The sequence below is a fragment of the Ovis canadensis genome, chromosome 7, assembly GCF_042477335.2.
Source record: "Ovis canadensis isolate MfBH-ARS-UI-01 breed Bighorn chromosome 7, ARS-UI_OviCan_v2, whole genome shotgun sequence".
Lineage (NCBI taxonomy): Eukaryota > Metazoa > Chordata > Mammalia > Artiodactyla > Bovidae > Ovis > Ovis canadensis.
The window spans coordinates 17213169-17239115 of record NC_091251.1 but is presented as its reverse complement, the minus strand read 5'-3'; the positions used below and the strand labels follow the sequence as shown (position 1 = coordinate 17239115).

General features: G+C 38.8%; 1 protein-coding gene across 1 annotated transcript in view; it reads left to right on the top strand.

Moving 5' to 3' along the window:
* The window catches only part of ATG12 (autophagy related 12), a 27944-nt gene extending 1997 nt beyond the window's left edge, over positions 1–25947 (top strand). The window contains exons 2-4 of the mRNA XM_069597544.1: positions 7572–7708; positions 23531–23593; positions 24240–25947. Coding sequence (XP_069453645.1) covers positions 7572–7708; positions 23531–23593; positions 24240–24299 — 260 coding nt within the window. The 3' untranslated portion in view covers positions 24300–25947. The remainder of the gene's footprint in view (positions 1–7571; positions 7709–23530; positions 23594–24239) is intronic.

The following is a 25947-nucleotide window of genomic DNA, read 5'->3' as shown; positions in this document are numbered from 1 at the left end:
TTGAATTTCTACCCTGAAATTGTCATCCTTTTTTGAGGACCTTTTTGATAGAAAAAAGCTTAAATATTTCATATATTCCACATTTGGTTTAATCTAGAGCTTATTGAAGCAGATCCAGATTGTTCTTGTGGCCCTTTAGGATCATCTGAGGGAGCTTTTGAACTACCAGTGCCAAGGCCCTACTTCCAGAAGACTCTGATTCAATTGATGTAGGCATCTGTATTCTTGTAAATGTTCTCCCAGTTGAGTCTTATGTGTAGCTATGGTTGAGAACTACAAGCAAATTACTTTTTATAATTTTTTTAAATGTATAGCTTTAATTATAAATATTTTTCCTCTGTAGCTTCTTGCCCTTGCCTTCTTCAGTAATATAGCTTACTATTGTCTGCTTCACATTCTTGGAATGAGCCGTTGCAGTTGACTGATTGATAGCCCCAGGGAATTTAGGGAACAGGGACCAGGCTGTGGAAGATCAGTTAATGGAAATCCCCTTAGTTATCTCCCAGTTCATCTTTTTTCCTTGGATAACTGAGATTAGAATTACCAAGTGGAAGAAGGAAGATAAACTTTAGTAGAAAGATAAACAGTGCATTATGGGTTCCAGATGGCTTCATTCCAGGGATAAACTTGAATGAATTGATCTCAGTAACCTGATAGTGACCCAATTTTTTAATACCTAGGAGTGGGACAAGAAGGATGTAATAGAATAGAGTTGATTTTAGGGGGCAGCAGAACACTTGTGCTTTCAGTCTTTCTTTTGATTTAATTTTTAATTTTTTTAAATTGAAGTATAGTTAATTTGGGCTTCTCAGGTGGTGCTCTGGGCAAAGAACCTGCCTGCCAATGCAGGAGACTTAAGAGACTCGAGTTTGATCCCTGGGTCAGGAAGATCCCCTGGAGGAGGGCTTGGCAACCCACGCCAGTACTCTTGCCTGGAGAATCCCATGGACAGAGGAGGCTGGAGGACTACGGTGTGTAGGGTTGCAGAGTCAGACACGACTGAATCAGCCTAGCAAGCATGCACATAGTTAATTTACAGTGTTGTGTTAGTTTCAAGTGTCCAGCAAAGTGATTCAGTTACATGTGTGTGTATTGCTCAATCATGTCCAACTCTGTAACCCTATGGACCGTAGGCCACCAGGCTTCTCTGTCCATGGGATTTTCCAGGTGAGAATATTGAAGTGGGTTGCTATTTCCTACTCCAGGAGGTCTTCCTGACCCACAGATCCAACACAAGTCTCTTATCTCCTGCATTGCCATGTGGATTCTTTACTTTGCACCGTCTGGGAAGCCCCAATTCAGCTATACATATATGTATAGATTCTTTGTCATATTTTTTTCCATTGTACATTATCGCGAGATAATCGAGTATAGTCCTGTTCACCTGTTTCATATCTAGTACTCCAGTACTCTTGCCTGGCAAATCCCATGGACGGAGGAGCCTGGTAGGCTGCAGTCCATGGGGTCGCTGAGGGTCGGACACGACTGAGCGACTTCACTTTCACTTTTCACTTTCATGCATTGGAGAAGGAAATGGCAACCCACTCCAGTGTTCTTGCCTGGAGAATCCCAGGGATGGGGGAACCTGGTAGGTTGCCGTCTATGGGGTTGCACAGAGTCGGACACGACTGAAGCGACTTAGCAGCAGCAGCAGCAGCAGCAGTGGTATATATTAATCCCAAACTCCTAATATATTCCTCTCCCCATTGCTGCTCTGTCCCTGTGATTCTCTAGGCAAGAACACTGAAGTGGGTAGCCATTTCCTTTTTCACCTCTCCCCTTTGGTAACTGTAAATTTGTTTTTTATGTTTGTGACTCTGTTTCTATTTTGTAAATAAGTTCGTTTTATCATTTTTTTAGATTCCACATATAAGTTGTATCATATGATAATTATCTTTCTCTGTCTGACTTAATATGATCTCTAGATCTATCCATGTTGCTGCAAGTGGCATTATTTTGTTCTATTTTTTGGCTGAGAGATACTCCACATCTTTTTTCCCATTTATCTGTTGATGAATACTTAGGTTTCTTCCATATCTTGGCTATTTTAATAGTGCTGCTGTGAACATTTGGGTGTGTTATGGTTTTCTCCAGATACATGCCCAGGAGTGGGATTGCAGAGTTTTATGGTAACTATTTTTGGTTTTTTAAGGCACCTCCTTTGTAGTAGATTACTTGACCATAAGTGTGTGGTTTCATTTCTCGGCTTTCTCTCCTGTTTTATGGATCTGTGTGTCTGTCTTTGTGTCAGTACTGTATTGTTTTGATGACTGAAGCATTGTAGTATAGTCTAAAGGCAAGGAGTGTGATTCCTCCAGCTCTGTTCTTTCTCAAGGTTGTTAAAATACTTGTTTTAGTTCTGTGAAAAATGCCATTGGTAATTTGGTAGGAATTAAATTGAATCTGTAGATTGTGTTGGGCTTCCCTGGTGTCTCAGAGGGTAAAGCGTCTGCCTGCACTGCAGGAGACCTGGGTTTGATCCCTGGGTCGGGAAGATCCCCTGGAGAAGGAAATGGCAACCCACTCCAGTATTCTTGCCTGGAAAATCCCAGGGATGGAGCCTGGTAGGCTACAGTCCATGGGGTAGCAAAGAGTCGGATATGACTGAGCGACTTCACTTCACTTCAGATTGTCTTGGGTGGTGTAGTCATTTTAACTATCCTGATTCATCCAATCCAAGAACACAGTGGATTGTTATCGTTCTTTTGTGTTGTCTTCAGTTTTCTTTCATCAGTGTCTTACAGTTTTTGGAATACAAGGTTTTTGCCTCCTTATTTAGATTAATTCCTAGCTATTTGATTGTTTTTCATTCGATGGTGAGATTGTTTCCCTAATTTCTCTTTCTGATATCTTGTTAGTCTGTGGAAATACAGCAGATTACTGTACACTAATTTTGTATCCAGCAACTTAAGGGAATTCATTGATGAGCTTTATTAGCTTAGTATCACTGATTGATTTGCAGATGCTGAAAACTCATCATACCCCTGGGGTAAAACCCACTTGATCATGGTGTATGGTCCTTTTAATGTATTGTTGGAATTAATTTGCTAGTATTTTGTTGAGGATTTTTGCATCTGTGTTCACCAGTGATGTGTGTTAGTCGCTCAATCGTGCGCGACTCTTTGCGACCCCATGGACTGCAGTCCACCAGGTTCCTCTGGCCATGAGGTTTTCCAGGCAAGGATACTGGAGTGAGTTGCCATTTCCTTCTCCAGGGGATCGTCCCAACCCAGGGATCAAACCTGGGTCTCCTGCACTGCAGGCAGATTCTTTACCAACTGAGCTACAAGGGAAGCCCTGTTTACCAGTGATAATGGCCTGTAATTTTCTGTTTTTGTGATACCTTTTTCTGGTTTTCCAACAGGGTGACCTCATAGAACAAGTTAGTAAGTGTTATTTCCCCTGCGATTTTTGGGAATAGTTTCAGAAGAATAAGCATTAAATCTTATAAATATTTGGTAGAATTCACCTGTGAAGCCGTCTGCTCCTGGCCTTTAGTTTATTGGCAGTTTTCGAATTCCTGATTCAGTTTTAGTACTGGTAATTGATTGATCTGTTCATATTTTCTATTTCTTCCTGGTTCAGTCTTGAAAGATTGTACCTTTCTTAAAATTTTACCATTTTTTCTCAGTTGGCCATTTTGTTGGCATATAGTTGCTCAGAGTAGTCTCTCATGATCCTTTGTATTTCTGTGGTGTCTATTGTAACTTCTTTTTCGTTTCTGATTTTATTGATTTGGGCCCTCTTCCTTTTTTTCTTGATGAGTCTGACTAAAAGTTTATCAAGTTTGTTTATCTTTTCAAAGAACCAGCTTTCAGTTTACTTGATCTTTGTCTTTATTTCATTGACTTCTGCTCTGGTCTTTATTTTTCTTCCTACTAACTTTGGATTTTGTTTGTTGTTCTTTCTCCAGTTGCTTTAGATCTAAGGTAAGGTTGTTTGAGATTTTTCTTGTTCCCAAAGTAAATCTGTATCACTGTCAACTTTCCTTTTAGAACTGCTTTTGCTGTGTTTCATAGGTTTTGGATCATCGTTCGTTTTCATTTGTCTCTAGGTATTTTTTATTTCCTCTTTGATTTCCTCAGTGATGCATTGATTGTTTAGGTTCCATGTGTTTGTGTTTTTTGCAGTTTTTTTCCAGTAGTTGATTTCTAGCCTTGTATTGTTGTGGTCAGAAAAGATGCTTGATACGAATTCAGTTTTCTTCAGTTTACCAAAGCTGGCTATGTGGCACAGCATGTGATCTATCCTAAAGAATGTTCCCCGTGAATTTGAGAAGAATGTGTATTCTGGTGCTTTTGGATGGAACGCTCTATAAATATCAGTTGAGTCAATCCAGTTTAATGTGTCATTTAAGACCTATATTTCCTTATTGATTTTTCTGTCTGGATAATCTGCCCCTTAATGTAAGAGGGGTGTTAAAAGTTGCCAACTATTGTTGTGTTACTGTGATTTACTCCTTTTATATCTGTTAACATTTGCCTTATATGTTGAGGTGTTTCTCTGTTGGGTGAGTATATATTTACAATTGTTATGTTATATCTTCTTGGAGTGATCCTTTCATTATTTTGTAGTGTCTTTCTTTGTCTCTTATAACAGTCTTTAGTGTATATTGTCTGATACAACTGTTGCAACTGTGGCTTTCATTTGATTTCCATTTGTGTGGAATACCTTTTTCCATTCTCCACACTTTCTGTCTATATGTATGTTTAGATCTGAAGGGTTTCCCTGGCAACTATACAGATTTTGTTTTTGTATCCGTTTAGCCAGTCTTGTTTGGTTGGAGCATTTAGTCTATTTTCTCTTAAAGTAATTATTGATATCTGTGTTCCTATTGCCATGAAATTAAAAGACGCTTACTCCTTGGAAGGAAAGTTATGCCCAACCTAGATAGCATATTGAAAAGCAGAGACATTACTTTGCCAACAAAGGTCCATCTAGTCAAGGCTGTGGTTTTTCCAGTAGTCATGTATGGATGTGAGAGTTGGACTGTGAAGAAAGCTGAGAGGCAAAGAATTGATGCTTTTGAACTGTGGTGTTGGAGAAGACTCTTGAGAGTCCCTTGGACTGCAAGGAGAGTGAGTGAACTCTGGGAGCTGGTGATGGACAGGGAGGCCTGGCATGCTGTGATTCATGGGGTCGCAGAGTCGGACACTGAGCGACTGACCTGAAGTGATTGCCGTTTTATTAATTATTTTGGGTTCATTATTGTAGGTCTTTTTGTTTGCCTTCGTTCATTCTCGTGATTTGATGAGTATCTTTAGAGTTAAGTTTGGATTCCTCTTTTTTGGTATGAATGTCTGTTAATAGAGTTCTGTTTTGCAGTTACCTTGAGGTGTTTATGTAGGAGCCTATATGTATAGGTACTTGTTTTAAGTTGCTGATCTCTTCATTTTAAATGCGCTTTAGATACTTTGCAGTTATACTTTCCTCTTCTCATAGTTACTGTTTTGTGTATCAGTTTAAACTGCCTATTATGGATACAGGTGATTTTACTATTTTTGTCTTTAAATTTCCCTGCTAGCTTTGTGTACAAATGATTTCCTGCCTTTATTGCATGTTTGCCTTTACCAGTGAGCTTGTCTATGTCATAATTTTCTTATTTCTAGTTGAGGCCTTTTCTTTTCCACCTATAAAAGTTTCTTTAGCATTTTTTGTAACGCTGGTGGTACTGAGTTCTTCCAGCTTTTTTTTTTTTTTAATCTTTAAAGTTTTTTATTTCCTCATCATATCTGAATGAGAGCCTTGCTGGGTAGTGTGTTCTTGGTTGTAAGTTTTTCTGTCATCACTTTAAATATATAATGCCACTCCCTTCTGACCTGAAGAGTTTTTGTTAAAAAATCAGCTAGTAGCTTTATGGAAGTTCCCTTGTATGTTTTATACATACAAGTATTTTCTGTTTATCTTCAGTTTTCGTCATTTTGATTACAATATGTTGTTGTATATTTCTCTGTGAAGTAATCCTGTATGGAGCTTTCTTCATTTCCTAGACTTTGGTGACCGTTTGCTTCCCTAGTTTAGGGAAATTTTCAGCTAATATCTCTTCAGATATTTTCTCAGGCTCTCTCTCTCTTCCCCTTCCAGGGTGTAATGTGAATATTACACCTTTAATGTTGTCCCAGAAGTCTCTTAAACTGTCCTCATTTCTTTTCATTCTTTTTTCTGTTTGGCAGCAGTGATTTCCACTATTTTGTCAGAACTAATCCATTCTTCCACCTCATTGTTAAAAAAAACTTCTAATTTTTTTGTTAAGTGAAGTAACTTCTGGAGACAAATTCATAGACTTTCTATTTGCATCTTTCTATTTTGAATTATTGAAACATTTGATTTCTCTGAAACCTTTTTGGCCCTAGTTGATATATTTTCTGTTTAATAATTAGTATTGTTTTCCTTCATTAAAAAGTTTATTGTAGAAAACTTTGTAATTACAAAAAGCACAAGTAATATCAGGTAATAATCACCTATAATACTCCTACTAGGAAATACTATTTTGGAGAATAACATGAATATGTGCCTGTGATGGTTTTAATGAAATTGAAATCATATTCAGTTTTATATGTAATTATGCCCTTCTATATGTAATACTTTTTGATAACTTTTTCATACTATGAAATGTGCTTTTATAATACTTATCTTTAATGGCAGCTTAATTATCTTATGGTTTAATGAGTGAGTTATATGATACTGCTGTAAATAAACACTCTATACATAATCACTTAATCTTTATAACAGTCTTACCAGGTTTCTGCTATTATCCTCATTTTACAAGTGGAGAAACTGTAGTATGGAGAGATTAAAGGGCTTACCTAAATACATGTATACATGCCTGGCAAGTGGCAGAGCCAAGACTTTGAACTCAGGGAGCTCAGAGTGTGTGTTCTTTGGTATATAACTTCTGTCATAGCTTTTATTTAACCAATCCCCTCTAAATATCTTTTTGGAAATTTAGATTTACCTTTTTGTAATTAAAAATAAATGTTTCAATGAAAGTGAAATTCTTCTAAATGAATCTGTTCATATCTTGTATTTTTAATCTCAGGCATGCCTCCAGGATCATGAATACATAAACTGTGTATTGATTGAAGGTTTAAGCTTTCTAACGCCTTTTGTATCGAATCCTCTGTAGGCATGTCAGCATATTGGTCAGTATAGTTGACCATTGAACAGCATGAGTTTGAACTAAGCAGGTCTGTTTATATCTTCATGTGTGGCTCAGTGGTAAAGACTCTGCCTGCTGATGCAGGAGATGCTGGTTCAGTCCCTGGGTCGGAAAGATCTCTGGTTGAGGAAATGGCAACGCACTCTAGTATCCTTGCCTGGAAAATCCCATGGACAGAGGAGTCTAGTGGGTCCATGGACTTGCAAACAGTCAGACGACTTGGCAACTGAGCAGCAAGTCTACTTATACATAGATTGTTTTCAATAGATACCTACCAGAATAACAGATAATCCATTGTAGGTTGAATCTGTGGATGCATAAGTTATAGGTAGATTTTCGACTGTATGGACATTGATGCCCTGAGTTCTGTTTTGACCAGGGTCAACTGTTGTTGTTTTTTTTTCCTTTACAGTTGACATTCTGCTAAAGGCTGTGGGAGACACTCCTATAATGAAAACAAAGAAATGGGCTGTGGAGCGAACCCGAACCATCCAAGGACTCATTGACTTCATCAAAAAGTTCCTTAAACTTGTGGCTTCAGAACAGTTGGTATGAAACCAATGGTGGTCATTTCCCTACAGAAATTCACAGAGCATTCATCTCTCAGTATCCAGGGGGGACGGGATTGATTCCAGGACCATCTTCTGTAGATGCTCAGGTTCCTTATATAAAATGGCATATTTGCGTATAATCTGCACATATTCTCCCATATACTTTAAATCACTTTTAGATCCCTTATGCTACCTTATACTATGTAAATAGTTACCAGTACCCAACAAATTAAAGTTTGGCTTTTTGGAACTTTCTGGAATTTTTTTCTCCAAATGTTTTTTCATCACAATTGGGTGAATCTGAGGGAGCATTCAGAGCCCACGGATTCAGAGGGGGAACTATAGTTCCTAGGCGACAATGAATAACATTTGTATAGAAATACATATGGAGACACATATGTTACCTCAGTAACGTCCTTTTTTTTTTTTTTAATTTTTAGTTTTTTATTTTTTAAATTTTAAAATCTTTAATTCTTACATGCATTCCCAAACATGAACCCCCCTCCCACCTCCCTCCCCAGAACATCTTTCTGGGTCATCCCCATGCACCAGCCCCAAGCATGCTGCATCCTGCGTCAGACATAGACTGGCGATTCAATTCACATGATAGTATACATGTTAGAATGTCATTCTCCCAAATCATCCCACCCTCTCCCTCTCCCTCTGAGTCCAAAAGTCCATTATACACCTCTGTGTCTCTTTCCCTGTCTTGCATACAGGGTCATCATTGCCATCTTCCTAAATTCCATATATATGTGTTAGTATACTGTATTGGTGTTTTTCTTTCTGGCTTACTTCACTCTGTATAATCGGCTCCAGTTTCATCCATCTCATCAGAACTGATTCAAATGAATTCTTTTTAACCGCTGAGTAATACTCCATTGTGTATATGTACCACAGCTTTCTTATCCATTCATCTGCTGATGGACATCTAGGTTGTTTCCATGTCCTGGCTATTATAAACAGTGCTGCGATGAACATTGGGGTACATGTGTCTCTTTCAATTCTGGTTTCCTCGGTGTGTATGCCCAGAAGTGGGATTGCTGGGTCATAAGGTAGTTCTATTTGCAATTTTTTAAGGAATCTCCACACTGTTCTCCATAGTGGCTGTACTAGTTTGCATTCCCACCAACAGTGTAGGAGGGTTCCCTTTTCTCCACACCCTCTCCAGCATTTATTGCTTGCAGATTTTTGGATCGCAGCCATTCTGACTGGTGTGAAGTGGTACCTCATTGTGGTTTTGATTTGCATTTCTCTAATAATGAGTGATGTTGAGCATCTTTTCATGTGTTTGTTAGCCATCCGTATGTCTTCTTTGGAGAAATGTCTATTTAGTTCTTTGGCCCATTTTTTGATTGGGTCGTTTATTTTTCTGGAGTTGAGCTGCAGAAGTTGCTTGTATATTTTTGAGATTAGTTGTTTGTCAGTTGCTTCATTTGCTATTATTTTCTCCCATTCAGATGGCTGTCTTTTCACCTTGCTTATATTTTCCTTTGTTGTGCAGAAGCTTTTAATTTTAATTAGATCCCATTTGTTTATTTTTGCTTTTATTTCCAGAATTCTGGGAGGTGGATCATAGAGGATCCTGCTGTGATTTATGTCTGAGAGTGTTTTGCCTATGTTCTCCTCTAGGAGTTTTATAGTTTCTGGTCTTACATTTAGATCTTTAATCCATTTTGAGTTTATTTTTGTGTGCGGTGTTAGAAAGTGATCTAGTTTCATTCTTTTACAAGTGGTTGACCAGTTTTCCCAGCACCACTTGTTAAAGAGATTGTCTTTACTCCATTGTATATTCTTGCCTCCTTTGTCAAAGATAAGGTGTCCATATGTGTGTGGATTTATCTCTGGGCTTTCTATTTTGTTCCATTGATCTATATGTCTGTCTTTGTGCCAGTACCATACTGTCTTGATGACTGTGGCTTTGTAGTAGAGCCTGAAGTCAGGCAAGTTGATTCCTCCAGCTCCATTCTTCTTTCTCAAGATTGCGTTGGCTATTCGAGGTTTTTTGTATTTCCATACAAAGCTTGAAATTATTTGTTCTAGTTCTGTGAAAAATGTGGCTGGTAGCTTGATAGGGATTGCATTGAATTTGTAAATTGCTTTGGGTAGTATACTCATTTTCACTATATTGATTCTTCCAATCCATGAACATGGTATATTTCTCCATCTATTAGTGTCCTCTTTGATTTCTTTCATCAGTGTTTTATAGTTTTCTATATATAGGTCTTTAGTTTCTTTAGGTAGATATATTCCTAAGTATTTTATTCTTTTCGTTGCAATGGTGAATGGAATTGTTTCCTTAATTTCTTTTTCTACTTTCTCATTATTCGTGTATAGGAATGCAAGGGATTTCTGTGTGTTGATTTTATATCCTGCAACTTTACTATATTCATTGATGAGCTCTAGTAATTTTCTGGTGGAGTCTTTAGGGTTTTCCATGTAGAGGATCATGTCATCTGCAAACAGTGAGAGTTTTACTTCTTCTTTTCCAATTTGGATTCCTTTTATTTCTTTTTCTGCTCTGATTGCTGTGGCCAAAACTTCCAGAACTATGTTGAATAGTAGCGGTGAAAGTGGACACCCTTGTCTTGTTCCTGACTTTAGGGGAAATGCTTTCAATTTTTCACCATTGAGGATAATGTTTGCTGTGGGTTTGTCATAGATAGCTTTTATTATGTTGAGATATGTTCCTTCTATTCCTGCTTTCTGGAGAGTTTTTATCATAAATGGATGTTGAATTTTGTCAAAGGCCTTCTCTGCATCTATTGAGATAATCATATGGTTTTTATTTTTCAATTTGTTAATGTGGTGAATTACATTGATTGATTTGCGGATATTGAAGAATCCTTGCATCCCTGGGATAAAGCCCACTTGGTCATGATGTATGATCTTTTTAATGTGTTGTTGGATTCTGATTGCTAGAATTTTGTTGAGGATTTTTGCATCTATGTTCATCAGAGATATTGGCCTGTAGTTTTCTTTTTTTGTGACATCTTTGTCAGGTTTTGGTATTAGGGTGATGGTGGCCTCATAGAATGAGTTTGGAAGTTTACCTTCCTCTGCAATTTTCTGGAAGAGTTTGAGTAGGATAGGTGTTAGCTCTTCTCGAAATTTTTGGTAGAATTCAGCTGTGAAGCCATCTGGACCTGGGCTTTTGTTTGCTGGAAGATTTCTGATTACAGTATCAATTTCCGTGCTTGTGATGGGTCTGTTAAGATTTTCTATTTCTTCCTGGTTCAGTTTTGGAAAATTGTACTTTTCTAAGAATTTGTCCATTTCTTCCACGTTGTCCATTTTATTGGCATACAACTGCTGATAGTAGTCTCTTATGATCCTTTGTATTTCTGTGTTGTCTGTTGTGATCTCTCCATTTTCATTTCTAATTTTATTGATTTGATTTTTCTCTCTTTGCTTCTTGATGAGTCTGGCTAATGGTTTGTCAATTTTATTTATCCTTTCAAAGAACCAGCTTTTGGCTTTGTTGATTTTTGCTATGGTCTCTTTTGTTTCTTTTGCATTTATTTCTGCCCTAATTTTTAAGATTTCTTTCCTTCTACTAACTCTGGGGTTCTCCAACTCTTCCTTTTCTAGTTGCTTTAGTTGTAGAGTTAGGTTATTTATTTGACTTTTTTCTTGTTTCTTGAGGTATGCCTGTATTGCTATGAACTTTCCTCTTAGCACTGCTTTTATAGTGTCCCACAGGTTTTGGGTTGTTCTGTTTTCATTTTCATTCGTTTCTATGCATATTTTGATTTCTTTTTTGATTTCTTCTGTGATTTGTTGGTTATTCAGAAGTGTGTTGTTCAACCTCCATATGTTAGAATTTTTAATAGTTTTTCTCCTGTAATTGAGATCTAATCTTAATGCATTATGGTCAGAAAAGATGCTTGGAATGATTTCGATTTTTTTGAATTTATCAAGTTTAGATTTATGGCCCAGGATGTGATCTATCCTGGAGAAGGTTCCATGAGCACTTGAAAAAAAGGTGAAATTCGTTGTTTTGGGGTGAAATGTCCTATAGATATCAATTAGGTCTAACTGATCTAATGTATCATTTAAAGTTTGCGTTTCTTTGTTAATTTTCTGTTTAGTTGATCTGTCCATAGGTGTGAGTGGGGTATTAAAGTCTCCCACTATTATTGTGTTATTGTTGATTTCCCCTTTCATACTTGTTAGCATTTGTCTTACATATTGCGGTGCTCCTATATTGGGTGCATATATATTTATAATTGTTATATCTTCTTCTTGGATTGTTCCTTTGATCATTATGTAGTGGCCTTCTTTGTCTCTTTTCACAGCCTTTGTTTTAAAGTCTATTTTATCGGATATGAGTATTGCCACTCCTGCTTTCTTTTGGTCTCTATTCGCGTGGTATATCTTTTTCCAGCCCTTCACTTTCAGTCTGTATGTGTCCCTTGTTTTGAGGTGGGTCTCTTGTAAGCAGCATATAGAGGGGTCTTGTTTTTGTATCCATTCGGCCAGTCTTTGTCTTTTGGTTGGGGCGTTCAACCCATTTACGTTTAAGGTAATTATTGATAAGTATGATCCCGTTGCCATTTACTTTATTGTTTTGGGTTCGGGTTTATACACCCTTTTCGTGTTTCCTGTCTAGAGGATATCCTTTAGAATTTGTTGGAGAGCTGGTTTGGTGGTGCTGAATTCTCTCAGCTTTTGCTTGTCTGTAAAGCTTTTGATTTCTCCTTCGTATTTGAATGAGATCCTTGCTGGGTACAGTAATCTGGGCTGTAGGTTATTGTCTTTCATCACTTTAAGTATGTCTTGCCATTCCCTCCTGGCCTGAAGAGTTTCTATTGACAGATCAGCTGATATCCTTATGGGAATCCCCTTGTGTGTTATTTGTTGTTTTTCCCTTGCTGCTTTTAATATTTGTTCTTTGTGTTTGATCTTTGTTAATTTGATTAATATGTGTCTTGGGGTGTTTCGCCTTGGGTTTATCCTATTTGGGACTCTCTGTGTTTCTTGGACTTGGGTGATTATTTCCTTCCCCATTTTAGGGAAGTTTTCAACTATTATCTCCTCAAGGATTTTCTCATGATCTTTCTTTCTGTCTTCTTCTTCTGGGACTCCTATAATTCGAATGTTGGAGCGTTTCATATTGTCCTGGAGGTCTCTGAGATTGTCCTCGTTTCTTTTAATTCGTTTTTCTTGTTTCCTCTCTGATTCATTTATTTCTACCATTCTATCTTCTATTTCACTAATCCTATCTTCTGCCTCCGTTATTCTACTATTTGTTGCCTCCAGAGTGTTTCTGATCTCATTTATTGTGTTATTCATTATATTTTGACTCTTTTTTATTTCTTCTAGGTCCTTGTTAAACCTTTCTTGCATCTTCTCAATCCTTGTCTCTAGGCTATTTATCTGTGTTTCCATTTTGATTTCAAGATTTTGGATCATTTTCACTATCAATATTCGGAATTCCTTCTCCGGTAGATTCCCTACTTCTTCCTCTTTTGTTTGGTTTGGTGGGCAGCTCTCCTGTTCCTTTACCTGCTGAGTATTCCTCTGTCTCTTCATCTTGGTTATATTGCTGCGTTTGGGGTGGCCTTTTTATATTCTGATAATTTGTGGAGTTCTCTTTATTATGGAGCTTCCTCACTTTGGGTGGGGTTCTATCAGTGGCTTGTCAAGGTTTCCTGGTTAGGGAGGCTTGTGTTGGAGTTTTGGTGGGTGGAGCTGGGTTTCTTCTCTCTGGAGTGCAGTGGAGTGACCCGTAATGGGTTATGAGACATCAAAGGTTTTGGGATAATTTTGAGCTGCCTGTATATTGAGGCTCAGGGGAGTGTTCCTGTGTTGCTGGAGAATTTGCGTGGTATGTCTTGTTTTGGAACTTGTTGGCCCTTGGGTGGAGCTTGGTTTCAGTGTAGGTATGAAGGCATTTGATGAGCTCCTATTGCTTAATGTTCCCTGAATTCAAGAGTTCTCTAATGTTTTCAGGCTTTGGGTTTAAGCTTCCTGCTTCTGGTTTTCAGTTTTATTTTCACAGTAGCCTCTAGACTTCTCCATCTATACAGCACCGATGATAAAACATCTAGGTTAAAGATGAAAAGTTTCTCCACCTTGAGGGACACTCAGAGAGGTTCACTGAGTTACAAGGAGAAGAGAAGATGGAGGGGGTAGTTAGAGGTAACTGGAATGAGATGCGGTGAGATCAAGAGAGGAGAGAGCAGGCTAGCCAGTAGTCACTTCCTTATGTGCGCTCTATAGTCTGGACCGCTCAGAGGTATTTACAGAGTTATACGGGGAAGAGGAGAGGGAGGAAGTAGACAGAGGTGACCAGGAGGATAAGAGAGAGGAATGAGTAGGAGAGAGACAAATCCTGCCAGTAACCAGTTCCTTAGGTGTTCTCTACCGTCTGGAACACACAGAGATTCACAGAGTTGGATAGAGAAGAGATGGGGGAGAAAAGAGACAGAGGCCACCTGGTGGAGAAAGAGGAGAGGCCAGAGGAGGAGAGAGTGGACAAGTCAATAATCTCGCTCTCAGGTAAACTTGGGTAGTGAAGTTTGGGTTTTTAAATGTACAAAATTGACAACAAAGATTAAAAATCTGGAGTAGAGGTTGGATTTTCAAAGATACAATATTAAGGAAAAGCAGAAGGAAAAAGGAAGAAAGAAAAAAAAAGAATTATTAAAAAACAAACAAACAAAAAAACAAAACAAAACACCAACAACCATCCAAAGAGTATATATGGTGTTTGCCTTAAAAAAAAAAAAAGTCTTTTTTTTAAAAAAATAGTAATACTAGGTTATAGAAATAAAAATTAGAGGAGAAATAGAAGACTTAACAATTAAAAAAAAGCTCGGAAAAAAAAAGAAAAAAAAAAGCAAAAGGCAAAAAAAAAAAAAGAATGATTTTAAAAATATTAAAAAATTAAAAATATATCTGGCTCTTCTCTGATGTTATGGGCCGTGTGGGGCCATAACTTCTTCTGTTTGCTGGTTTTTAGGCTCACTAGTTCAGTCGCGCTGTGGGGAGGGGGGATGCTGCAAACAAATAGCACTGTCGTGTGTACACAGTATCTCTGCCCCGCTTGACCTGTCCTTTCTCGCGGCGTACAAACCGCTCCGGCTCTACGATGCTCAGCCGGGAACCGTCTGGGGCCGGCCCTAGGCTGCGTGCACTTCCCCGGTCCAAGCCGCTCAGGTTCGGCCCTCAGGCAGCCCTCAGAGGCACAAATGCGGCTGGGACTGCGCTTTGTGCCCTTCCCAGGTCCAAGTAGCTCAGGAGTTTGGCGAGCGCGATCGCCGGGGCTTGTCACCTTTTCCGCCGCTACCGCTCAGCTCTCTGGGTGGACCGCTGGCGCCCCCCGTGAGGCAGACTGTGACTGTCCAGCACCCCCAGAAGTCTTAGCAAAGGAGCCTGCTTGCAGTTAGGTAAGTAAAGTCTCTCCGGGTCTGCAATTGCCCCTTTCCAGTCCTTACGGCTCTGGCTGCCTGTCCCCGGCGGGGAATGGTCTGCAGCCGGCTTTTTCCGCTCCGTCCTTTGTTCTGTGCTCAGTCCTGGCGGTGTCTTATGTTCGAGCTTTTCGCGTGGTAGCTATCCCACAGTCTGGTTTGCTAGCCCAAGTTAGATCGTTCTGGTTGCGCGTGGGGCGTTCCTGCCCGATTCTTACAAAGCTCTGCAGCCCGCGCCTCCCGCGCGTCCCTGCCCTGCCCCCACTTCCCAATGGCGGATGCAGGCGTCTGTGCTGCTTTTCCGCTGGGGGAGTTACTGGTGGGCTTGTAATCTCTTGGTTTTAATTATTTATCTATTTTTCCTTCCTGTTATGTTGCCCTCTGTGTTTCCAAGGCTCGCCACAGACTCTGCAGGGAGAGTGTTTCCTGATGTTTGGAAACCTCTCTTCTTAAAATTCCCTTCCCGGGACGGGCTTCCCTTCCCGGGACGGAGCTCCCTCCCCACCTCCTTTGTCTCCTTTTTCGTCTTTTATATTTTTTCCTACCTGTTTTTGAAGACAATGGTCTGCTTTTCTGGTTGCCTGATGTCCTCTGCCAGCCTACAGAAGTTGTTTTGTGGAGTTTGCTCGGCGTTGAAATGTTCTTTTGAGGAATTTGTGAGGGAGAACGTGATCTTCCCGTCCTATTCCTCCGCCATCTTTTTCTGTCTCAGTAACGTCCTTTTATTTCTTTTGTTAGTGGAATTTCTGTGCTTTATTGAAGGATTCTCTGGTGAACCCTGAAATGAAATGAATTTTTTTAGCCTACTGTATTGGTTTTCCTCAAAAAGTCACTGAATGCCCGTGCAGAAAGATCTGTCCTAGAATATTGGTACATAAAGTTCTGAGTTCTCTTTGTTCTGGTGTCAATATTGCATTCTTCCCGTTCTTCTCAAGGTAAGCAGTGTTCCTTTGCCCTGCGCTGTGGAAGAACTAAGCGATGCACACTCCTTCCTTCATGAGTTTGAACTGCAGATATCTGCTTATACACGGCCCTTGAACAACATGAGTTTGAACTGCAAAAATCCACAATACATAGTGTACCACTGCACAACCAACAGTTGGTTGAATCTGCCTTCTGTACCTAGGTTTTTGACTGCTCAGAGGGTTGGCATCCCAGCCCCCTTGTTTCTAAGGGTCAGCTGTATTCATTTCATACTGTGGTACATGTTAAGCATTTCATGCCAGATTGTTAGGATTAAAATTCTAAATGCCACTGGTTTTGAATTTGGTATTTGACCACAGAAACTTAAATGTCTACATGGATTTGACTTTTTATCACAATAAAATGCCTTTATTTTCAGATCACAATCTTGGTCCATGTTAAGACATAATGTATAGGTGGATAGATAATTGAAGAATCATTAACTTTTTTGAATACAATTATGTATATGGATTGGGAAGGGATATAGTTGCCGAGAACACAGGAATGAGAACTGGTAAAATGAATGAAGTGATTATTAAGTGAGGTTTGTTGGAATTTATCTCTTTTTGGTCAATGTAGAAGAAGAAACTACTCTGATCTAAGATTTTGGTGGTAATTGGTTTTCACAGAAGTGTCATGTCATGAGTACAAAAGTTAAGTGCAAGATAGGTTGATCACTACAAGTTACTTGAGATAAGGATAGCATAAAGCCAGGGATTCCTCCAAAGGAAGTTGCAAGGGGAAAGTGTTGGAGATTTTTGAGTTTTACAGGTGAACATCTCCATTTGTGATTACTTGGAATGAGAAAATCATGTTTTCTAAAGAGTGCCATAAAGAATTTGATTAAATTTCAGAGATGGGCAAGAAGATTATAGTGTCATCCACTTGCATATGGTAGCTAAAACCTGAGGAACGCAGGACCTTGCCTAGAGGCCAAGTCTAAATGGAATAGTTAGGGGGATAAGGACCTACACTTAAGAGATTACTAAGGGTAGAGCATGAAGAGTTGGCGGTAACTAGAGAGCCAAGTAATTCAGGCATTACTTTTAGAAATTTGTAGATAGAAGAAAAGACGAAACAGTGATTTGTTCTATGTTAATGTTAGAATTTTGACAGTTTGTATTGCCTATATTCAGCAATCTGAAAGGACTTGGTTGCATTTTGTATTGCCTATATTCAGTAATCTGAAAGGACTTGGTTGATGTCAACATGTATTTGGTTGAACCATGTAAAATTTTCATCTGTGAATCGTTTGGACCAAAAAACCCCCAGCAATTTCATAAGGTCCAGTTTTCAGCTTCTGTAGTGAGTATGACTATCTCTTCCCTGTTAAGCAATAGAAAGCATAAAAGTCATCTTTGTATCACTTGTCTAGGTTAAACTAGAACTAACATCTTCTAGCTTCACGGAGCTGCTGCTGTCATTCAATTGCTGTTGTCTCTTACTATTTGCGACCCCGTGGACTGCAGGACGCCAGGCTTCCCTGTCCCTCACTATCTCTTGGAGTTTGCTCAAACTCATATCCACTGAGTCAGTGGCACCATCCAACCATCTCATCCTCTGTCGCCCCGTTTTGCTGCCCTCAGTCTTTCCCAGCATCAGGATCTTTTCCAATAAGTTGGCTGTTCACATCAAGTGGCCAAAATATTGGAGCTTCAGCTTCAGTATCAGTCGTTCCAGTGAATATTCAGGGTTGATTTCCTTTAGGGTGGACTGGTTGGATCTCCTTGCAGTCCAAGTGACTCTCAAGCGTCTTCTCCAACACCACAGTTTGAAAGCATCAAATCTTTTGGCTCTCAGCCTTCTTTATGGTCCAACTCTCACATCCATTCATGACTACTGGAAAAACTATAGCTTTGACTATATGGACCTTTGTTGGCAAAGTGATGTCTTGCTTTTTTAATATGCTGTGTAGGTTTATCATAGCTTTTCTTCAAAGGAGTAAATGTCTTTTAATTTCATGGCTGCAGTCACCATCTGTATCCTACATTATTTTAGCAAAATAAATGTCAAAAGAAAAAGTAATACTGGGGATTCTGGGAAGATAGCAGTAGTGTCAGAAGGCATGAATTCCCACTAAAACAGTCAACTAGAAAGTAAAACCAAATCCCCATTGTCAGTATACTTAAGACTCAGATGACAGTATCCTCGTGAACCTTTAGATTCAAGTTGGTAGAAATTCCCAACAACTACAGGATCTGTGTCTTACTAGCAGATGTGCTGCCAAGACACGCAAGCAGCCAGTCAATAGATAAGTGCATAGAAGATGTACACACACACAGCACAGTGGAATGCTTGTTCAGTCGCCAAGTTGTGTCCAACTCTTCACAACCCCATGGACTGCAACACGCCAGGCTTCTCTGTCCCTCACCGTCTCCCTGAGTTTTCCCAAGTTCATGTCCATTGCATCAGTGATGCCATCCAACCATCTCATCCTCTGTTGTCCTCTTCTGCCTTCACTCTTTACCAGCATCAGGGCCTGATGAGTCAGCTGTTCATATCAGGTGACCAAAGTATTGGAGCTTCAGCATCAGTCCTTGCCAAACATGGAAAAGGTGTATACAGTCAGCAAAAAGAAGACCTGAAGTGACTGTAGCTCAGATCAGCAGCTTCTCCTAGCAAAATTCAGGCTTAACCTAAAGGAAGCAGGGAAAACCAGTATGCCAGCCAGGTATGACTTAAATCCCCTGTGAATATACAGTGGAAATGATGAATAGATTCAAGGGATTAGATCTAGTAAATAGTGCCTGAAGAACTATGGACGGAGGTCCATAATATTGTATTCAGTTCAGTTCAGTCATGTCCAACTCTTTGCGACCCCATAAATCGCAGCATGCCAGGCATTCCTGTCCATCACCAACTCCCGGAGTTCACTGAAACTCATGTCCACCGAGTCGGTGATGCCATCCAGCCATCTCATCCTCTGTCGCCCTTCTCCTCCTGCCCCCAATCCCTCCCAGCATCAGAGTCTTTTCCAATGAGTCAACTCTTCACATGAGGTGGCCAAAGTATTGGAGTTTCAGCTTCAACATCAGTCCTTCAAATGAACACCCAGGACTGATCTCCTTTAGGATGGACTGGTTGGATCTCCTTGCAGTCCAAGGGACTCTCAAGAGTCTTCTCCAACACCACAGTTCAAAAGCATCAATTCTTCAGCGCTCAGCCTTCTTCACAGTCCAACTCTCACATCAATACCTGACTACTGGAAAAACCATAGCCTTGACTAAACGGACCTTTGTTGGCAAAGTAATGTCTCTGCTTTTGAATATGCTATCTAGGTTGTTCATAACTTTCCTTTTAAGGAATAAGCATCTTTTAATTTCATGGCTGCAGTCACCATCTGCAGTGATTTTGGAGCCCCCCAAAATAAAGTCTGACACTGTATCCATTGTTTCCCTATCTATTTGCCATGAAGTGATGGGACCGGATGCCATGACCTTTGTTTTCTGAATGTTGAGCTTTAAGCCAACTTTTTCACTCTCCTCTTTCACTTTCATCAAGAGGCTTTTTAGTTCCTTTTCACTTTCTGCCATAAGGGTGATGTCATCTGCATCTCTCAGGTTATTGATATTTCTCCTGGCAATCTTGATCCCAGCTTATGTTTCTTCCAGCCCAGTGTTTCTCATGATGTCCTTTGCATAGAAGTTAAATAAGCAGGGTGACAATATACAGCCTTGAAGTACTCCTTTTCCTATTTGTAACCAGCCTGTTGTTCCTTGTCCAGTTCTAACTGTTGCTTCCTGACCTGCATGTAGGCAGCAAACAAAACCATCCCAAAGAAAAAGAAAGAAGGCAAAATTGTCTGAGGAAGCTTTACAGATACCTGAATAGAGTGCTACTGAGCCATTAGACAGAAAGAAAATTTGCCATTTGCAGCAACGTGGATGGACTTGAAAAGCATTATGCTAAGTGAAATAAGTAAGAGAACAACAAATACTGTATGATATCACCTGTTCATGGAAACCTTTTAAAAACAGTGAATATAACAAACAAGAAGGAGACTTAACAGATACAGAGAACGAACTAATGGTTTCCGGTGTTGGGAGTAGGGTACAATATAGGGCTGGAGAAGTGGGATGTAAGACTGTTGGGTGCAAGATAGGATGAAGGGATGTATTGTACAACATGGGGCACATAGCCTATATTTTGTAATAACTGTAAATAGAAAGTAACCCTTAAGAATTGTATTAAAAAAATTTTTTTTAACTTAAAAAAACAACTTCAGCCTGGAGTGTTGGGTTGCTCAGGCTCTGCGATGTGCCTTGGGGAGAGGTGGAATGAAATGTTGAAAGAATTTGAGGGACTTCCCGGGTGGTCCAGCAGTTAAGAATCTGCCTTGCAATGCAGGGAACATGGTTCAGATCCCTGGCTGGGGACCTAGGGTCCTACCTGCCGTGGAGCAGCTACGGCTGTGTGATGCAACTACGGAGCGTGTGCACCAGAACCAGAGAGCTCTGTGCACCACAGGGAGGAACAGAATGAGAAGACAGTGAATACTGAGTACGAACAAAGGAGAGTAAACGTACAGGTAACAGGAGTCCCTGAAGAAGAAAAAGCAAAAGAACAAGACAAATACTTAGAACTATAATTCAAGAGAAACTTCTTCTAAAAAGATTTGAAACTACATATTGGAAAAACTTACCAAGATCCTGAGAATACCAACCCAGTGCAACCATCACCAAGACACATTCTAGTAAGATGACTAGATGTGAAATAAAAATCCTTTGGACATCTAGGGGGAAAAGCTCATGGCTTAGGATATTAGGTTACCTCCAAATTTGGCTAGCAGAGATACAAAGAAAGTGTTGAGATAATGGATTTTATATGCTGTTAATGCAAAACTGGCTTTTAAGGCAGCGACTATTAGCAGTGTGCAAGAACTCAAGAGTATGCCGTTCCATGAACTCTTCCTACATAATCTAATCGAGAGGTTATAACAACCAAAACGACTAAAGAGACATGACTTAAATCATTAGTCTTTAAAATTTTATCTTCCCACATTCTAGCATTTAGTTAAAGATTGCATTTTAAAAATTTTACCTCCATGTATCACCCATATAAACTGGTTTAATTGCTTTTTATATTAAAGTCACTTTCAGTTGCTAATTCCTGCTACAGAGTTACATAGGTTTCTTACAGTTCTCTACTGTATCTGCTGTATTGTCCCTTCGCCACTCACGACATCTTTTGTTGCTTTTGCCTACAGAGTCCTAATTATTACTCTCTCTACCTAGTTAAGTCCAAATTTGGTCCTCAACTTTTTTCTTCGAGAAAGTCTTTCCTAACCAAACGGCTAGGCTAAACTAATGCCACACACCTTCTCAGTTGCATCTTTCCCAAGTATATATTCTTATCTGAGAATGTTTGCTTATGGAAGGTAGGAATCATGTTAATCCTCACTTTTGTTCCACACCTTGGGCATTTCCTAGCACATAATAGACACTCAAGAGTTTGTCTACTGAAATAAACTAAATTGTCACCCAGAGTCCTTTTCCTAATTTAAAGTGTACCAAAAAGTAATAAAATCTGTGTTCACTCATAGTTGAACTGCCAGGAACTATACACAAATTATTATGTCTCAATCATAGGAAATCTATGTTAAAATGCACACTGATTTCTGAAATTATGTTAGAACTCTACTCAGCCTTAATAGTGAATTGATATTTAAGAATGAATTATTTTAAATAGTTAAATAAGTGTAATTACTAGTCTGTTGAATACATCTACCAAGAGTTTATACTTGATGTGTACGATCTCATTTTTTTGTTCCTAGCAGCTTCAAGAAGTATAGGTCCTGTTAGTTTCGTGTTTACAAACAAGTACACAATTTGAAAAAAGTTACTTGGATTTAGAGCCAGAATTCAAACCTGGATCTCAGTAGAACCCCTCCTCTTTCTTGTACTTAGTCACTCGGTCGAGTCTGACTCTTTGCCAGGACTGTAGCCCGCCAGGTTCCTATGTCCATGGGGATTCTCCAGGCAAGAACGCTGGAGTGGGTTGCCATGCCCTCCTCCAGGGGATATTCCCAACCGAGAGGTCAAACCCATTGTGCTTGGATTCTTTACCTTTTGAGCCACGAGGGAAGCCCAAGAATACCGGAGTGGGTAGCCTATCCCTTCTCCAGGGAAATTCCTGACCCAGAAATCAAGCTGAGGTCTCATTGCAGGCAGATCTTAACCAGCTGAGGTACCCAGGAAGCCCTCTCTTCCTTACTTAAGAAGTACTGTTACCACTCTGTATTGTCTGAAGGAGAAATGTATGTGATATTTATTCTTCTAGCTGGTATCCCAAATAGTATCTAGTAACCAACTATTTGTGTGTGTGTGTGTGTGTGTGTGTGTGTGTGTAGACATATATATATATTGAAGGACTAAAAGATGAATACCACAGTTAAAACCACTGGGACTCAAGCTATCATTAAATGATAGGATTGAAAAGAGTTAGATGACTCATTTGTATGGAATTTGTAAAATTATTTGTTTCCCAATAAAACAAACTGAAACCACAAATTTTCTCTAAAGCCATATACTGTGAGCATATTTCTTTCATATTTCTTTGTAGAATATGCTCATATGTGAAACCCAGGAAATTTTAGTCTTAGAATTTAATATAGACAAAGGAAAATTGTGTTAAGCTTCAGTGTTTTGTTTTCTAAAAAGGAAGTTATGAAAAGTCACTTAGACACTCTGATCTTTTGCTTCAGTATCTTCAGGAATTTAAATACTAAAATGTTTTAGTAGAAACAGACTAGACTGCAACATATAACAGTGAATCCTTTAAGGAACAACAAGATTGAAAGGATATTAGGTTTCAATTTTGTTACATTTTTTTTCTGTGTCATTTGGCCACAAGTGACTTTAGGTGATGCAGTGGTTAAGAATCCGCCTACCAGTGCAGGAGACAAAATACACAGGTTCGAGCCCTGGGTCAGGAAGATCCTTTGGAGTAGAAAATGGCAACTCACTCCAGTATTCTTGCGTGAAAAATTGCACGGGCAGGGGAACCTGGCAGCTACAGTCCATAGGGTCCCAAAGAATCGGACGCAGCTGAGCGCACAGCACACAATTACATGTTTTGATTTGCGGCTGTGTGTGTAAAACTTTGTTAAGAGAAACTTTCTCTATAATTATGAATAAATGAGAGTATTGGTATTTTTTACAAATGTAATTTCTTGAATAAGTAAAAGCTATTGGTGAAAACAAAAGTTTCTTCGTTATAAAAAGCTGAAAACAAAAACTCTGTTACTCCTCCAAGGGAAAAAAATACTGTTCCGAAAGATCTTATTAATTACTAATTTATGAGAATTAGAAAGAAGGAGTTTAGGGACACTGTTCACTTTTGAAGACAAAGAATTTGAGGTAGCTGGCTGGGAACCAGAAACATGCAGATTAATCTGAATACCTTTAAAAATGACTCACCATAAATGTTCTTCTTTCTTGCAGTTTATTTACGTGAATCAGTCCTTTGCCCCCTCCCCAGACCAGGAAGTTGGGACCCTCTATGAGGTAAAACATTGCTGCTTTATTGTCTTCATGGAATATGCTCATCTGTGTATAGTGTGATCATTAATTCACATCATTTAAGAGAAGGAAATGGCAACCCACTCCAGTATGCTTGCCTGGAAAATCCCATGGACAGAGGAGCTTGGTGGGCTACAGGGGGTCACAAAAGTCTGACATGACTTAGCGACTAAACAACAAGTTCATAATTGTCTATCAAGAAAAAGAGATTACTTTGTTGTGTCTCTTAACCCCTAGAACATAGTTGTGTCTCAATAAATGACGCAGTGATTGAAGAAGTAAGGAATGAGTAATGTGGATAGAAGATGGCTGAAATGTGACCAGAAAGAGAGATCCCCTTGTTTACCTGCAGGGAGTATCCTCCAGATCTCCCTTCGTATAATCAGTGACCCAGATCTCCCTCCAGGAAACTGAAAAGGAGACTGTGTAAGAATTATTTTATTTAGCGTCTTTGACGTTTATGATTACTAGCATTCGTCCAACAGCAGCTTGTAACTGTTGAAGGAAATAGCCTTTATAGGTACATGTACAAGGATATTTATGATACTATCACGTAACAATTCTTTCTTGGTTTCATCTAAAGATAACATATTGAGCTCAATTTTCATTGCATTTTTTTTTCTTTTTGTAGTGTTTTGGCAGTGATGGTAAACTGGTCCTGCATTACTGCAAATCTCAAGCATGGGGATGAACTACAGCGGAAAAGATCTTGCTAACCTAAAAGGAATCTTCACAAAGGAAACTGCTCTGAAAAGTTTTCATCTTGTGGCAAGAGACTTGTGGTTGTGATCTGTTCAGCATGTATCTACTGTGACCCATGTTGATTTAAAATACCCACAGATTAGATGGACTTACAAAAATGTGATTTGTATTAATACAAAAATCATCATAAAAGATTGACATTAGTATATACCGATTACTACAGTTATTCCTTCAGAGGTATCTTCAAGGTATTGAAAAGGAGACTAAGATGATATAAAGCTGCTTTTGTACTACTTCTCAAAATAACTGAAATTGTTTACTTGAATTAGCACTCTACTGATTTTTTTTCCCCCTCCACTCTAAAAGTCAATTTACTAAAAGATTCTTTGGGGGCATATTCAGGGGAGTCCAATTTGTTTGTGGCAGTGATAGGCTTTTTCTCATTTTCATTTCTGTCAACTGTTACCTTGTGAAACAGATTTGCATTGACCTGCTGGCTTTATTACCTTAGTCAGTCAGTAGAGGGCAACCCAGCTGCCAGGAAGAGTGACGCAGCTTGGTTCTACATCTTCACCAGAAGATAATAGCTATTCCTGCTAATTTCTAGCAAACATCTAGCCAAGAGAGCAGAGGTGTTGACACACTGGAAAACTGCTTTAGAGAAGAGTCGTGGTTTTGGTTTGTTCTATTGGGAAACAGAAGTAATTTTATAAATTCTAGACAAATGAGTCATTGAACGCTTTCAGTCCTATCATTTAATGATTTTTGAGTCCCAGTGGTTATAACTGTGGTATTAATCTCTCTTTTATTTCTATAGTGTCAAAAACAGTGAGTAAGCTTGGAAGCATCTCTCAGTTTTTTATAATGTATTTTCCAACTTGAAAATGCTCAAAGAATAATTGGAAAATAGCTAGATTTTATGCCATGAATAAAACTTTTTTTTTTTTTAACTGATGCTGTTAAACTGATAATTGCTTTAATAAGATTTAACTTTTTCTTCATTCTGTATTATATTTGTGATGCAGCATTTTTATAAAACATTCTAATAAATTGAATGGAATGTTCAAACAGGATCTAAGGTGTGTACAAGAAATCTAAGTGTTCATTTTCAAAGATAATGAGAATGATATGATTTTGTCAAAGACAAAGTCCTTTGAGTCCCAGAATGTACTTTATGGTTAATGATCTGCCATACATTATCGTTAGGGAATGCCAAGGAACAATTCAGTTTAAGGTGATGAAATCATGTTCAGTTCTCATTTTCCAGTTGAGAACAAATTTCTAAGCCCCCTTACAAATGATGTCCCTGTTTAGTAAATTAATGCAACTAGTATTTAGCCCTGAAATAATACAGGTTGAATTGTGTAAATTTATTTTGTAAGGTGAATTAAGAAATCAGTATATGTGTTGAAAGTTGGAAAGTATATTATTTTCAGATCAAATAAGTTGAATATGGTGAAGATCTGTTGTCTAGTTTTGTGCTCTTACAGTTTACTGAAGGATGTAAATATATTTATCTATATGCATTTATATTTAATAGATGGCAAGAATGTGTTTAGCCTGTGTGTATATTATGTTTGCTGCTAAGGTTTCAAAATGATAGACTGTTTACTTAATTAAAACTACTTGAGTTTGAA